The sequence below is a fragment of the Perissodus microlepis genome, chromosome 6 (genome assembly GCF_051167445.1).
Source record: "Perissodus microlepis isolate ML-2025 ecotype Zambia chromosome 6, ASM5116744v1, whole genome shotgun sequence".
Classification (NCBI taxonomy): domain Eukaryota; kingdom Metazoa; phylum Chordata; class Actinopteri; order Cichliformes; family Cichlidae; genus Perissodus; species Perissodus microlepis.
In genome coordinates this window covers 5104363-5120218 of record NC_140466.1, presented here as the reverse complement: position 1 = coordinate 5120218, position 15856 = coordinate 5104363, and the positions used below count along the sequence as shown (strand labels likewise).

The following is a 15856-nucleotide window of genomic DNA, read 5'->3' as shown; positions in this document are numbered from 1 at the left end:
GAGCTCATCACTGAGCTACCCGTGGTAATGACTTCTGTCCCACTCAGCCCCATCTTGGTTCAGTCGTTTTCAGCTGTTTATTCATTTCTCATCTTCAGTTCAAGTCTGGGATGACAGTGTTTCTTTTCTCTGTTAAAAAGTAACTGTTTTGTGATACAGCGAGCAGACTGTTACGTATTCAGACAAATTACCTCTAATCATTTGCATTTTCAAGCCATTTGAGGTCTGTTGCATAACAGTCTTCAAATATTTGTGGGAAATATTGTTTAAAGATTTATATTGTTGTCAGTATCCAGCGCTTTTATTTACATGACATTTAAAAGAAGAGACATTTTTCAGCTTTGTTTTCATTTCACTGCATCATATTTGAATATCTGCAATACTCTGTCAAGTGGAACAGACTTTTTTATGAAATTTTGAGTCATTTTTTCACAGTGAAACTTAATAAAGATGTATTCTGGTATCTGAGCGCTGCATATTTTGATGACCCCAGGTGATGGGTGTCTCTGTTTTGTTTTTTGTGCTGTGCTTCGTTCTGCAGGAGCTGATTAAAGAAGCTTGCTGCTTGAGGTATAGCTAAGCCCAGTGAGTTTAACTATAAAAGCTCCCTCCTTCCTGCAGCAGATCCTTCCCTTGCTCTCTGGTTATCCTTTCCTCACTGCTATTGTTTGGACACCAGCTTCCTAGACTACACTGGCTCAGCTACAACATGTGTTTTTGATTCTTACTGACCTTGTCACATGCTCATGCACGTTTTACACTACTGACTTGCTGATAGACACATTCACCTTAATTATGTTCTGTAAATAAATCATCCTTTGCTACCTTTAGTTACTTTAGTTACAACCTCATCCAGTCTCACTCTGTTTTATTGGACCCTATGAGCCGGTTTGTTACAGTATAAATATAAAAAGATGTTAAAACACCATTTAAAATGGTTACTAACTAAAGAACTTTAAAACTTTGACACTACAGTTGTAAGTGAGAGTTAAAGTAGGATTTTGCAGGTGGAAGGACCCAGTGCAATCGAGGAAAGGCTCTAATCCTTCTGGAAAGTGTTACTAAAGAATATCACCAGCATCTTTTAACTGTCATTTTAATGATCAACTGTAAATGAATGCTTTATTTGTACAAGTGTATTGAGTATTTTGCAATAGCAGAAATCACACCTAAACAGAGACTAGAGTTGGTTGGCTGTAAGGTGAGGAGGACAGTATGTGTCTGGCCCCTCCTCAGACTCCTGCGCTGGTTATCAAACCAACAACATTTTCTTCTGCCTGAGTGACAGAAATCACCCAGAGCTGTTTGTGAAGAGGATCTGTATTTGTTCAATTATGGACTCTTCTGGGGAAAAAACAGGAAAATGCACAGAGGCAGTGAAAGAGGATTTAAAGGAAGGTGCAGCGGCTGCTTGCGCACAGAGCTCCCGAGGCTGTTGCCAGAAATGTGTCCCTCGGTTTATTCCGTCAGTTTACCGCAATGAGCTTGTGCAACTTTCCAAACTGGCGGGACCAGTGGTAAGACTGTGTGTAAATTTGAAGCTCATTTGAAGTTTGTCACACTCTCTGTCTGTTGTTACTGACAGGAAGAATGGATTTACTACAGAAGATGCACCATGTGTCAATAAACTGTAATTTGATTTAAACGTGGGACCTGGACCCTGGTTTACTAATAAATTAATAAATACATTAAATGTTATTTATGTTATTATGAAGTCCTGTTTCTGAATGGACCTCAAGCACTGTAGGACTGTACTGTGTATATCTGTTTAGTATTACAATCATTTAATTTTAAATTAAGTTACTATGTTTTTTATGCATTATTTGGATTACATATCAAATTCCTACATGTTTTCTTTAAGCCCCCAAAACATACAGTTGCTTATGTTTTTACTATTTTTACTCTTTATCGTGCTGCTGTAACACAGAAATTTCCCTTGTGGGAAGTATCTATCTATTTTAGATATTTGCTATATGTTTAACATCTTTAAGTTACTAAATGTTTTAACCATATTCATTACTTATTTATGTTTCCTTTAAATGTATTTCTAAATACAACACAGAGTCAGTATCTCCTCTTCTGTACTTCAGGTCATTTCCCAGTTGATGATTTTCATGATCGGTTTTGTCAGCACGGTGTTCTGTGGTCACCTGGGGAAAACTGAACTTGCAGCTGTAGCATTATCAATTGCGGTGAGCAGACATTTCAGTGCCTTTGTTGTTGAACCGTAAATATGCATCATTTTTTACCCCAGTTTATGCATGTTGTGTTTTGTTTGCAGGTAGTTAACGTCACTGGTATTTCCATTGGCACCGGTTTGTCGTTAACTTGTGATACCCTCATATCTCAGGTAGGGTCCTCACCGGAGCTTTCACTTTATTTGTGTAACCAAGACAAACACAAGCAGCACAGCTGGGTTCCCAGGTTCTCCTGGAATCGCCTTTTAAACATCTCAACACTGAGCTTTTGTGTGGAGTTATTTTTCTTTGATCAGTCATACCCTTGTTCTTTGGTGGGATTCTGTGTTTTCCAACTTTTCTCACCCGAGCGTCTGTCTACCTGTTTCACGCAGACGTATGGGAGCGGTAACTTGAAGCGTGTGGGTGTGATTCTCCAGAGGGGAGTTCTGATTCTGCTGCTGGCCTGTTTCCCTTGTTGGGCCATCCTCATCAACACTGAGCCTCTCCTACTTGCTGTCAAACAGAGTCCAGAGGTCGCCAGGTGAGCCGTTATTAACCAGCAATAACAGACGCGTGGATGTTGTGACACTGCTGAGCATGTGTTTGTCTCACTCTTAAAGAAACTCAAGTTATGCAAAATGCCAAGCACTGTTAGTTTGTGCAAAAAATACAGTGGTCCCTCGCTATACCGCGGTTCACCTTCCGCTGTTTCGCGGATTTTTTTTGTGCAATTTTGCATGTTTTTTTGTTTTTGTTTTTCTGTTTTTACAGTGCATTGTGTCCATGATCGGCTGTCCATTGTCAACCAATCGCCTCCGTGCCGTGCCTCCTGTACAGTATAGAATGCATTCAGCTTGTCAAATTTACATAAATCTTCGATTGCTAGCAGTGTGACTCTGAAGTGCTGTACTGTATGTTTGTAAGTTTTCTTCCCAACAAAAACAACAATGTCGACGAAACGTTTTCCACCGTCAAAGGCACCTGCGGTAGCACCCAAGATACAGAGAAAGATGCTAACCATCTCACAAATGTTGGACCTCTGGACATGCTAAAGGAAGGTAGAAGTTACTGTATTTTTCGGACCATAAGGCACACTGGATTATAAGGTGCATTAGGCAAAACAAAACAGTCAGATAATTCAAACTTTACTCAACTCATTGTTCTTGCTTCCTCTATTTCCGTACCATTGATTCATTAATGTTGAATTCTCTGGCAGCTGCTCTATTCCCATGTTCTGGACCTAAAATCAGGGTTTGATCTTTGGCTTCATTCTTTAATACTGGACTTATTTTTCTACGAAGGTTTGAACTTTGAGAGTCTTTAAACAGGAGAGAAAAGTGTGAAAATGTTCATGCCTGTCTGAGAAAAGTGTATAAAGTGTGTAGTGACGGGTTTTACAGCCTAAAAACAACATATTTTTAGAACGTAACTCGAGATAAACGAGGGATCACTGTAATGCAGTAATCGAAAAGCACATTATACCAAACCTCATAGTTTGACCACCTGTAGCAGCAGAAACCAGCTGTTAACTCAGCAGTGGAAATACATGGAAATCAGGGCTGGACTGGGACAAAAAATCGGCCCGGGCATTTTGACTAGAGACCGGCCCACCAAAAATGTGACGTCATTCAGGGGTAAAACCGCAAAGGATTCTGGGAACCTGTGGCAAGAGGTACTAGCGCATGCAGGCTTTCAATTGAACTCAGTTACACAGCGATAAAAAGAAACACAAAAAATGGCAAGAAGCTGTTGTATTATTAACTGCAATAGCCGGTGTTGTGCCAAAAGGTGATTGTCTGCCAAAAACTGATTTCCGGTATTTGCCAAAAACTGATTGCTCGTATTTAAATTGCTATAAGTAACTTGTTGGGCTATAATATGTGAAACATATGTCAAATGCATCCCTTATGGATGACATAAAGTCATCTCTCCATCTCCATCTCTCTCTCCTGCTCTCTCTCTTGCTCCATCTCTCTCTGCTGCTCTTCTGTCTCCTCTGTCACAGACTTCTCCACTTTTGATGATAAATCAGCCTGGTGCAACATGTAAGGATTGGCACAATTTGTTAAGATTTTGAGGAGTTTGAGAAACTAACCTTAAGCATAAAATAAAATTTACTATCAGTAACTTCATAGCACCCGCCCAGCAGTATATAAACTCCGTCATGCTAGCTAGTACGCAGTACCAGTTATTCTAAGCGACTGTAAAAAGTCAGCACAACGAAAACAAACTACAACTAAACTTGGTTTATATCTGATACAGATAGACAGCAGGTCATAACTTCTTACCTGAAGTTCAGTTCCTCTGCCACTATGACCAGCGGCCGCCTCGGGTCTCTCCTCCTCTTGCCTCCCCTTTCCCTTATCCACCTGCTGGCCTCCACCACTTGCTGATGTTGCTAAATCTGTGGAAGCTATGCCATAGCTACCGCCAAACAATTCAGTTATTTTTACACATTTGGCAGCGTCTGCCTGAAGGGCTTGTTTCTTTTTGGCCCTAATTTTTTCTGCACCTCCTTTCCTTTTTTTGTTCTCCATTTTCTTTAGTTCGTCTATAAGATTGCTAAACAAGGGGGAGGGTGCATCCGACCTCCTCGGTTGTAATTGGTCCAGCCCAGAGTCGATCATGACCAATTGGCCAATCCAACACCTTTCATTATTTATACCCTTCCAAAAAAAAAAAAAATAAAAAAAATAAATAAATCGATCGGCCCATAAAAACGAAAAATCGCCAGCGGCCCACCGGGCAAATGCCCGGTATGCCCGATGGTCAGTCCAGCTATGATGGAAATGTGTGCTGGTTCTTACTGCACACATTTCTGATCTGTGAGAAATAATTCAGTAGATCCTTGTACAGGTTTACAACCCAACACTACTTAAACTACGTGCTGTGTTTGTTTGTTTGTTTGTCACATTGTTACTGTGCCTCGACTTTTGGATAAAGCTGCCAAAAACTTTTAAAAAGATAATTAACATCCTGAGACCTGAGATGCATTTTCAGTTTGTCTAAACTATTTGGGATTAGTTGGACCCAATAAGTATAAAAAGGAAGCACCATCATTGGTGGGCTTATTTTACAGCATAACGCATTAAAGTCACCATTGTGTAACAAAGCATGAAACAGCAATGAGCAGAATGAAGTAAAAGAACAAGCAAAATGGTATGTAACCTTAATTTATGTGCAGTCAAGTGTCACCATCATCAGTTTCACAGGCTTACTTTGTCTTTTCATTTCCACATGAAGCCTCTCCCAGCTCTATGTGAAGATCTTCATGCCCGCTCTGCCGGTGAGTTTGATAGGATTTGATGCAGATTTGGAAGGTGTTCAATATTTAAACAAAAGGCAGGTTGATTTCCAGAACTGAGGGTCTTAACAACAGATGTAGTGCTATTTAAGGTCCAGAGTTCATCGGTCACACTTGAGCCGTGGCTCAAGTTATCTCAATCTCAAGGTTGGTAGTTTGATCCTGAGCTGCTCCAGTCTGCATGCCAAATGTCCTTCAGCAAAATATTAACCCCAAGTCACTCTCCAATGAATCCATTGGAGTGTGAATGTTAGATAAAAAGCACTTAGGCATGCTCGCCTAACCCTAAATGTGATCTCCTCCCTTTTGCCCCCAGATCTATGGGCGTTGGTGCTTAAGAGGTTAAGGATCGGATGGGTGAATGAGACGTGTTGTAAAAAGCACTTTGAGTGCTCTAAGAGATTAGAAAAGCACTTTATAAGAATCAGTGCATTCACCATTTATCATGTTTGACTTGGTATTCGTTTCTAAGGAGATTTACATTGTTCAACAATACTGCTCAATCTCTAACTTTGATGCCCCCCTCTCATTTATTCTTGGTTGAATTTTGAGGCATAAACTATCAGACAAAGTGGATGAGGGTTAATAACTTGCAGTGGAGGTGTATAAATGTATAGAATCTGTGATAAATTTTATTTCTTTGATTTATTATTAATTATTTGACATGTTCATTGTTTTCATTGAAAAGTGTTAGCGTGCTGATTAACCTAAGTTCCGATCATGTGCTCAAATTTGTTCTTCACTTCTGCCAACGAGTTTCTTATAATTTAATATTTGCTTTCTTCAGGCTGCTTTCATGTACCAGCTGCAGGGGAGGTATCTTCAAAATCAGGTGCTTGAACATGCATATGCCCCAACATTACCTTAATAGTTGGCTGTGCATTTATAACATTAACATGAATATTATTTGTATTTTGTGCTTTGGTGTACAGGGAATTATATGGCCTCAAGTTATAACTGGAGCAATCGGAAATGTCTTTAATGCAATATTCAACTACGTCCTCATCCATCAGCTGGATTTGGGTGTTGCGTAAGTTTTCCTCCATCATTCCTGTGACATCATTGGTTGAATGTAACCTCAATTCAGTCAGTGAAAACTATATGTGTTTTAAATTCTTTATCTAAATTCATGATCCAGTGAATTTAGGTGAATTACCACAGGTTTTATGGTGTGTTGGTAAATTTGCAGACCCAAATGTGTCCTGCACTTGATCGTTGTGCACTTGAAAGACGAGAATACGTTGACCTTCAAAGTAAAACAGGAAACAGACTGGGCACAGAACTAAACCTAAGAACTAGACACAGAGGCACCAGAAAAAAAACTCAAAACTAAAATACAAAAACAGAACTCAGAATGCTAGAAGTCATATACAAAGATGAAATCATAGAATAACAACAATAATACACAAAACACTGGGTCACCAATTCAGGACCATGACATCATGAGCTTGAGCATAGTAATATTTTTAGTGTCAAAGAGCAAGTGGTTACAAGGCTCAAAAAGACAGAGAATACATGAACGCAAGCCTGAAAACCCCAGATGTTCAGAAATCATTAAACATACGAACACTGCTATGAGAACTATCGGAAACACCACTAAGAGGGATACATAAAGACCACTCAGAGAAAATATAGAATGCGCATAACTAACCAATTTTTAATACAACTAAACAGGACAACAGGAAAAACAAAAAGACGAATACAATAACAAGACTGAAGCAAACAACATCTGTTTCAAACATCTTCTATTAGAAGCAAGTATCACAGTTGTTACAGGTTAATAGGACTTATGCCCCCTTTTTCTCTAAACAAAACAAGACAAAACAAAAAAATAATTAAATAAATAATAAATAAATAAACAGAAGAACAAAAAACAAAAAATCCACCAATCGATGATTTAGATGGCATCTAGAGTAGACTTCAAGTCCGTTGACGTGAACCCAACATGTCTTAGGAAAAGAAAAAAGAAAAAACCAAACCCACCCTTGACCCCAATCCCCTGACTGCCAGAAAGTTACATTTTCCCAAGATATGCAAGGAAAGGATGCCAAATCTTTCACATTGCCATTCATGGTATATCTTATTTTTTCAAGGTGAAGTGTATTTGTTAGCTCTGCGAGTCACATCTTTAACACAGGAACCTCTTTGCCCTTCCAAAGCTGCAGGATCAGTTTCTTTGCAATCATCAGTGCATATGACGTAAGACTTTTTTGAGCATGTTGTAAGCTTTGTGTTTCTTTGGAGATCCCAAAGATAATTGCTGTTGGATTTGGATCAGTCTTGATTTTAAGAACATTAGACAGATAGGTGAAGATGTCACACCAAAAACAAAAGCCTTGGACAAAGTGCAAAACTATGTAACAAATTTCCATAATGTGTCATACATTTTTCACAGAAGGGAGAGCAGTCTGGATAAAATTTGTGAATTCTTTCCCTTGAGTAATGTAACCTGTGTACAATTTTATACTGAATTATGCAATGACGGGAATTAATAAAAAGCGTATTTATGTTGCGTAAGACCTCCTGCCAAAAATCTTCCGATAGGGAGATCCCAAATTCCTTTTCCCACTCCTCTTTAATTGAACGAGTAGAAGGTGTACTCATCTCCTGTAGTGAGTTATAGAATAATGAGATTCTCTGTTTGGACCCCCGGCTATCACTAAGGCATCTATCCAAGGTATCAGACAACATGCTTTCAAACTGTGGCAGATGTGTGCGGATATAATTTCGTAGTTGAAGATATCTTAAAAAATGGCTGCACAGTAGTCCAAATCTATCTTTTAATTGTTGAAATGACATGAAGGTATCGTTTGATTGTTGTGCTCTGTCTGCACATGATGGAAGGAAAGAAGGGTTAGATGTAACAGGCATACACATTGATAGTGGTTTTAGTTTAAAGTGCTTAATTTGAAGCAAACAACATCTATCTAATAAGAAATCAATACCAGGCTTCGGAAGACTATAAAACCCATAAGCACAAGGAAATACAAAGCAGCACTATTGAAAAAAATATATAACAAAATGTAGAACATAAATATAAATTGTTTCTCAAAAACCTAAAAGGAATAATGAACTGACAGCAAATTCGAAACCCATCCATCCATCCTCTTTCACTTGTCCTTTTACAGGGTTACAGGGGGCTGAAGCCTATCTTAGGGTGCTTGAATTGTCACCTGTAAATATGGAGCTTTAATTGTTCATTTTTTTCCCTTCTTTTAATCTCTAATGTTTTTATCTTCTAGTGGATCAGCAGTAGCCAGTGCCATCTCCCAGTATTTGTTGGCATCAGTCTTATTCATTTACATGTACTTGAGAGGTCTGCATAAGGCCACATGGGCAGGTCAGTCATTTTACTTCTACGGGGATCCTGAACTTGCTGAAATGTTTTGATTTTGCTGTGTCGTTCGCCTTATTTCCAATTCTGTCCAATAATTTCATCATGTTGCATCATTCAGCTTTTGGCCTTTCATACCTGAAGTTTTCCATTATAAATACTCAAGAGTTTAATGTTTGACAAAAATAGTCATACTCTATAACTGTGGAGTGCAGTGTGGAGGAGAGGTTATTCTTTAACACTGCGGTTCCAATAAACTTCAAGACATCTCTATAATAGTTAAAATGTGTGGGATTTAAATATTGTTTAATAGTAATGTCTGATTTATGCAAATTCCTCATTAGTAATTGTTGATCCGAGGCCCATAATTAAATCATAATTTAAACCAATAGTTTGAAAGATGACATATAGAGTCACTCTGACCCACACAGGTTGGTCCCTCGACTGTCTCCAGGAGTGGGGACCCTTTGTCCAGCTGGCTGTCCCCAGCATGCTCATGCTCTGTCTGGAGTGGTGGGTGGTTGAATTGGGAGGATTCCTGGCTGGTGTGATCAGTGAGGCCGAGTTGGGAGCTCACTCGATATCCTACGAATTGGCTGTTACAGCATACATGGTAACTCCAGTGAACCTTTTGACTTTTGCTTATATGTTGACCTGGCATTACATTTTGGAATTACACATGGATTTTTCCCATAGTTTCCATTAGGGTTTGCTAGTGCTGCCAGCGTACGGGTTGGGAATGCACTTGGTGCAGGAAACATCGAGCAGGCCAAGCTGTCGTGCAAAGTCCCCATCATCTTTGCATGTAAGAACCAACACACTAAGTATTATTGTCTGTGTTAAATGAACAGAAAAAAGTAAAAATACTGCTAACTGAGCAGTAGCAGGATTAGTTTTATTTCATGCTGAGCTTCATGACATAAGAATATGAAGTAGAATACATTTCATAAAATATAAATGAACTATTCATCCATCCAGCCACCTTCCAACAGCGTAGCCAATTAATGGTAGATTAATGGTGGACTCACGGTGCCAAGTCCATCACAGGGCCAACTCAGAGATAGACAGCCATTCATATTCATGTATACAGTGACATTAGAGCCATTAACTAACCTAACATGCATTTCTTTGGTCTGGGAGGAAGCTCGAGTACCTCCACAACCCATACAGGGTCCATGGCTGTTCCGTCAACATAAGGGTTCACCACAGGGGGTAGCTTTGCATGATTGATCTGGCAGTTTTATGCCACATACTCATCCTGACACAGTCCCAAAGGGGATTTGTCTCCAGTTGAAATTGAACCAGTGACCTTTTGCTTATAAAGCAAATGTGTAAATCACCAAATTATGGACCAGTTTGTTTACCCGACCCTGGGCAAAATAGTATGTAGTTGATATGCATTAGAACACATGTTGAATAAACTTCAATAAATTTGTGGACTATGTATACTTCATGTAATTTTGAGCCTGCAGTTAAACTTGAACCCTTTAAATCCCAGCGTATCATATTTGATACATGCCTTTTTGTGATCATCAGGTTCTAAAGTGTTAACATAAATTCAACTTGTGCCTTGTTTTTGAACTTGTTTTTGTTGTTAAACGTGAACGCTGTACAATCGTTCCACTTTGGAAAAAGAAGAATAATGAAATTACAGTACATTTTTCACCACAACTGTATATAAACTGTAAAGTTGGTCACCTTTTGTGTTCCTTGTTTTTCTGTTTTTCCTGTGATTTTAATATTTAAATGGTTTTTCTCATTCCAGTCATAATTGCATGCTTTGTTAGTATTATTTTTGGGGTCTCAAAGGATGTCATCGGATACATTTTCACATCAGAGCCGTAAGTATCTTTGACCTTTAACCTTGATTCCAGGAAGAGTTCCTCTCTTATTTATTGCTTCTTTAATTACATGTATTATTCAAGATACTCATTTACACCTTTGTCCCAGAAACATGTTGCCCTTGTTATCTAGTTTCAGTTAACTAAAACAAGCCTATGTGAGTGCTATAATCAAATAAATTCATTGTCCATGTGTCCCATTGTATTAAAGGTCTTGTTTTCATTAAGTTTCATATGTTCATGATGTTTGACAATATTTGTGAATGTACAGACAGATGTACTGAAGCTGAAACTGCACATTTTTTTAGCGATATTTTGCAGAGGGTTTCTGACCTCATGTTGATATTTAGTTTCTTGCATCTGGCCGATGCAATTGCGGTAAGAAATGATTTTACAGCAGTGATCGACATTTCAGGCTAATACTGTCAAATATAAAATGTGATTCAGAGAAATCTGTTTGTGTTTACAGGCTGTGGCTGGAGGAGTTGTCAGAGGTGTAGGAAAACAGTCGGTTGGTGCTCTGTGTAACCTGGTTGGGTACTACTTTTTTGGCTTACCCATTGGTGTGTCTCTGATGTTTGCAGCCAAAATGGGGGTTGTAGGTGAGGACTGAGTGAGGGTGGCATTCAAGCTCCTTTGTTTTCCTTCATAGCATTGGATTGATATGACATATTCAAGACAAGAGAAAATAAGATATGTCGTACTTTATTTATCCCTAATTTTATATAATAACAATTAATTTTATTATATTCATTAAATAAAACCAGACATTTTGGTAGTTTTCTAGTCGAGTATGTTATAATAATGCCAGGGAGGAAAGACATCAGCAGTGACTTTGGGGAAGCATTTGTTGCTGTCCATCAAGGTCTGACAGAAGAAAGTCTCTTCTGTCCAAAAAGAACATAGCAGCATGGATTAGGTTTGCAATATTGCATCTGATGGAACAATGTTCTTTGGACAGACAAGAATAAAGTGGAGATGTTGGGCCATGCAAACTTCAATGCACACCACAATCACCATCCCAAGCAAAGCACCTCGCTTCTGCGTTTTCTGCTTCGTTTTTGCTAAAGACGTATCATAATATGCCATATGCTGCTATTCATCTAAAGTTGTATTTAAATAATGTTAGAACCTGGTGAGGATCAGGCGATACTGGTTGTTAACAGTTGTAACTAAACATATTAATAGACTGGACATAAACTTAACAGAAACCAGACCCTAAAATGACCCCAACTGGGCATTTCGTGGGTCCAAATAAATGAAACAGGTGCAGCCTGAAGACAATGTGAGGAACAGAAAAATAAAAAATGTATGTGCATCGTAAAAGTAGAATGATTTTCACTAAGATGTCTTAGGCTTGTGTGAATTTAGAAGGGACACATGCACACACCACAGCAGGTTCAAACCTGTTTATTCCAGCTGAATAACCAGTGTATGTTGTGTCTTTCAGGTTACAGGTGGATTGTGACAAATGCGTGCTGCGGTCAGAAATTAAATGTACTTCCTGCTTGTCAGAAAAACTATTAAAACTCTTCTTCTTCTGTTTTTTCTGCTGTAGGATTTTGGACAGGCCTTACGGTTTGCGTGTTAGTGCAGTCAATCTTTTTCATCACATTTTTGTGCAAACTCAATTGGAAGAAGGCTGCTGAAGAGGTGCACACCTGCATCTATTGACAGTTTATCACACTTTCATTCATCAAAGCATGTCATTAACTGTTGTGTCTGATCAGGCTGAAGTGCGAGCAGGAGTCCGCGTCAAAGAAGAAAAAGACACGATCAAGATGGAAAATAGAGGTGAGTGGGCAAACTGGCTGAAACATTCCCGTTATTACAGTGTCTTATTCATGCTTCTCTTTCCAAACCCTAGACTCTAATCACATCCAGATGCCAATCAGTACTATTGCATCCAGTGGTGAGAGCGCCGGGGTGGACCACGTATACATGGAGATGCAAATACCAGAAGAGAGTAAAACCACCAACACCACTACAGTGGGAGATGTTCTGTCAGTGTCACAGCTGGTGTTACGGCGCGGCCTGGCGATACTCATCATGATCATCATCCTCGCTGCTGGAGTCATTACCAACACCGTCCTCACCCCGCTGCTCAAATGATGTAATGGGTTAAATGTATTGTTGTGTATATACATACACGCTTAGTATATTTAGTGTGCACACAAAAAATACCACTTTTTCTTTTTTTTGCCTTAATCAACATATCACAAAAAGATATCAGAAATACCAAAAGAAAATTAAAGAATTTAATTTAATTTAGCTTTCTCTTCTGTCTAATTATGTTTCTTTTACAGAAACTATGTATTAAATAGCATATTTATTTATAGCTAATAGCTAATAATAGTTGTATTTCTGATTTCATATAAGGTTTTTTTAGTGTTTATTAATGTTTGCTAATTATATGTTTTAAATAAAGATTAGATTCACATTCAGATACATATCAGCCTATGCAATAAATGACATCTTCTCAGACAGTTTCATCAAACAACCAGTACTGTTAATTATCAATGTCCATAATAGCAAATCTAGCACAGTTCGACTCTGAAGTCAGATTTTTTACCCATCTAATCTTGGTGGCTGTTTCTGTGCCTCCCTCTGCTAACCCCACATGTGACATTATCCACTCTGTCATAGCCAATTCAATTCAAATTCTTTATTGTCCCACAAGGTGAAATTAGTTTAGCAGCAGGCAAAATAAAAATAAACAAAATAATAATAAAAAATAATAATGACAATAATAGTAATAGAAAGTCACAGGATGGTCATTTGCCACTAAGGAGATGGGATGCAGTAGGGATAAAAGAAACCTGGAGTCTTGGTCTTCCTCACAGGTACTCTAAAACGGCGCCCAGAAGGCAACAACTCAAACTCACTGTGAAGTGGATGGTTCAAACAATTAACAATAGAATGAGCCTTCCTAAGCACATTTTTGTTGTAAATGGCCAAAAGTCCATCTTGCCAGCGCCCTGAAATTTTGATAGTAGTTTTTACCAGAAGTCCCAACTTATTCTTATTCTTCACCGTCAGGTTACCGAACCAGGCAGCAAAAAGACATCATTCAATAAAACTTCTACAAAACAAAGACAACATCTCAGATGAGACATTAAAGGATCTCATTTTCCTTAAAAAGAACAGTCTTTGAACTTTTTTAGTAGTGGCATCAGATTGAAATGCAGCTGGATGCCTCTCTTGCGTCCTGGATTGTTGACTTCCGCCAATGCACAGAGACCTGGCGTCTTCAGAGGTTTTCTGATGACTCTGCAGTGGTTGGATGGATCAGTGTGGGTGTTGAGAGAGAGTACCGGGCTGTGGTTGACTCCTTTGTCAATGCGGTGTGAGCACAATCATCTTGATTGTGGGCTTTAGGACGACCAGGAAACCTGCGTCCCCTGCTTCAATCCATTGCCACATACCTAGTTTCAGGGACTAAGATGCACGGAGAGGAATGGAGAATTTGCAATTTGAGAAATGAGACCCAATAAAAACTAAATGTGGAAGACGATAACAAATCACAGCACAGTGTGGTGCATGACCTTAATCATGTGATTTAGCATGTTTTGGTTTTTTGTTAGCTCACAAAATTTGTGGCATTGTTCCTCCTGATGACTGTTCAGATAAGCCAACTGACCTGACATAACTCATTTCCAAGACAAGCAGCTTGTCCACTCGAGGGCTGGCAGCAGGAGTCAGCCAACATCCTGTTATACAAGAGGCATATAAGAAGTCAATAGAGTCACATCCTGAGCTGAGGTCCAGAAAGACATAATTGAGTGCATAATACAGTTTTTACTATAAGTTTTTTGTGTTCACAGAAGGAAAGAAATCCAGGGAAGCCTTGAAATATTGTCATTTACCCTCTCTAACACTCTGCTTCTGATGAAGCTGGACGATAGAGATGATCAAGAAAACTAGTGGTGAAGCAACAAAGACAAGTAATACACCCCTGTGGTTAGGAGCGGAGCAAGGTCCCCTTTCCCCTTAGTGGGGTGGGTCACCTTCTCCACAGAGCCTGATTCCACTCAGCAAATGCTTCCTCCCAGAGGAAGCATTTGCTTTGCAAGACCTCACGGTCACTGAACAGAAAGACTCCTAATTAGGAGTTTTCAGAGCAGAGACACTGTAAACCCCCCTAACCAAACATTGCATGTTTGGTTGTGTAATTAGTTATAGCAATGGTAAAGGACTAGAAAACAAAACATTTAGTTTTATAGACTTTATGACACTTTTTGCTGCCACTGACGATGGAAAAATAAAAACCTAATTCAAGCATAAAAAAGTGCTCTTACTCAAGTACAGCAGACTGAGGAGGAACACCACCTGGTGAGTAAAACAGCTGTGACCTGTCCTTTTTAAAATTCAGTTTTGGGTAGGAAGTCAGTCACAATGTGGATTAATCTGCTGTTTACCACCCGTCTGTCTGTTAAAGATTATTTAAGATTATTTTATAGTTTGAATAAGCTTTGTAGCAGTACTCTGTTTATGTTACTCACTGCTTTCTCGTCTGTCCAGATAAACCAATATCTGACACTAGAGTACACTCTGACCTATATACTTACCCAAACACCACCATTTATCTTTGCAAAACCATATTCACCGTTTACTGACGCCATACAATAAGCATTGGTGCTTTAGAACACCCTGCTGGTTATATGTGGTTATGTCACTTGTTCTGTGGTTTTACAGTTGAAGTAATGGAACGTTTTCTGGGTTATTACTTAATTAAGGAATAATTAAACCTGATAGGCAGTTTAAGGCGAATACTGTCAAGCATCCACTCCTTGCACCCACCACATCATCCCTGCTCTAACGTTTTTTTCTCCCTCATCTCGCAGATGTCAATAAAGTTGTATCGGCTACATGTGTCAGCATCTAGCTACAGAAGCACAGCTGGTAACTTTTTTTGAAGTTTCGAGTAATTTTGGATACAGTGTTTCAAACACTGTATCCAAACACAAGAGAAAAGTCACACATGAAGTTTGTTACACAAAATGCATATCGTACTCCAGCACCAGAGTAAAGGGTGTGAGAGCACTGGCTTGAGATAGAGGAAATAGGTGAATTAAAACTGAAAGTTTTATCTGTCATGTTTTAGAGAGTAAAAATGGACTGAAATGCAGAGACATTGGAAGCAGAGTATAATGAGTCATTTATTTTGGCTGATTAAATAGAGTTAGCAATGTGGTGC

At 38.9% G+C, this 15856-nt stretch overlaps 1 protein-coding gene across 1 annotated transcript; it reads left to right on the top strand.

The window, feature by feature from the left end:
- Window positions 1-1254: 1254 nt before the first annotated feature.
- LOC146384889 (multidrug and toxin extrusion protein 1-like) lies at window positions 1255-14183 on the top strand. Its single transcript, XM_084930327.1, has 16 exons — window positions 1255-1517; window positions 2091-2192; window positions 2282-2350; window positions 2573-2721; window positions 5424-5466; window positions 6272-6316; window positions 6417-6514; window positions 8727-8824; window positions 9250-9431; window positions 9515-9623; window positions 10584-10659; window positions 10968-11037; window positions 11129-11261; window positions 12218-12312; window positions 12390-12453; window positions 12527-14183. Exons 1-16 carry the CDS (start codon window positions 1335-1337, stop codon window positions 12769-12771), a joined length of 1761 nt encoding a protein of 586 aa, XP_084786453.1. The 5' UTR covers window positions 1255-1334; the 3' UTR covers window positions 12772-14183.
- The last annotated feature ends 1673 nt before the right edge of the window (window positions 14184-15856 follow it).

Coding starts and splice junctions, on each gene's coding strand:
- LOC146384889 (XM_084930327.1), top strand. CDS start 1,335: ATGGACTCTTCTGGGGAAAAAACAGGAAAATGCACAGAGGCAGTGAAA. Junction 1,518..2,090: donor CCAAACTGGCGGGACCAGTG/GTAAGACTGTGT, acceptor TCTGTACTTCAG/GTCATTTCCCAGTTGATGAT. Junction 11,038..11,128: donor ATCTGGCCGATGCAATTGCG/GTAAGAAATGAT, acceptor TTGTGTTTACAG/GCTGTGGCTGGAGGAGTTGT.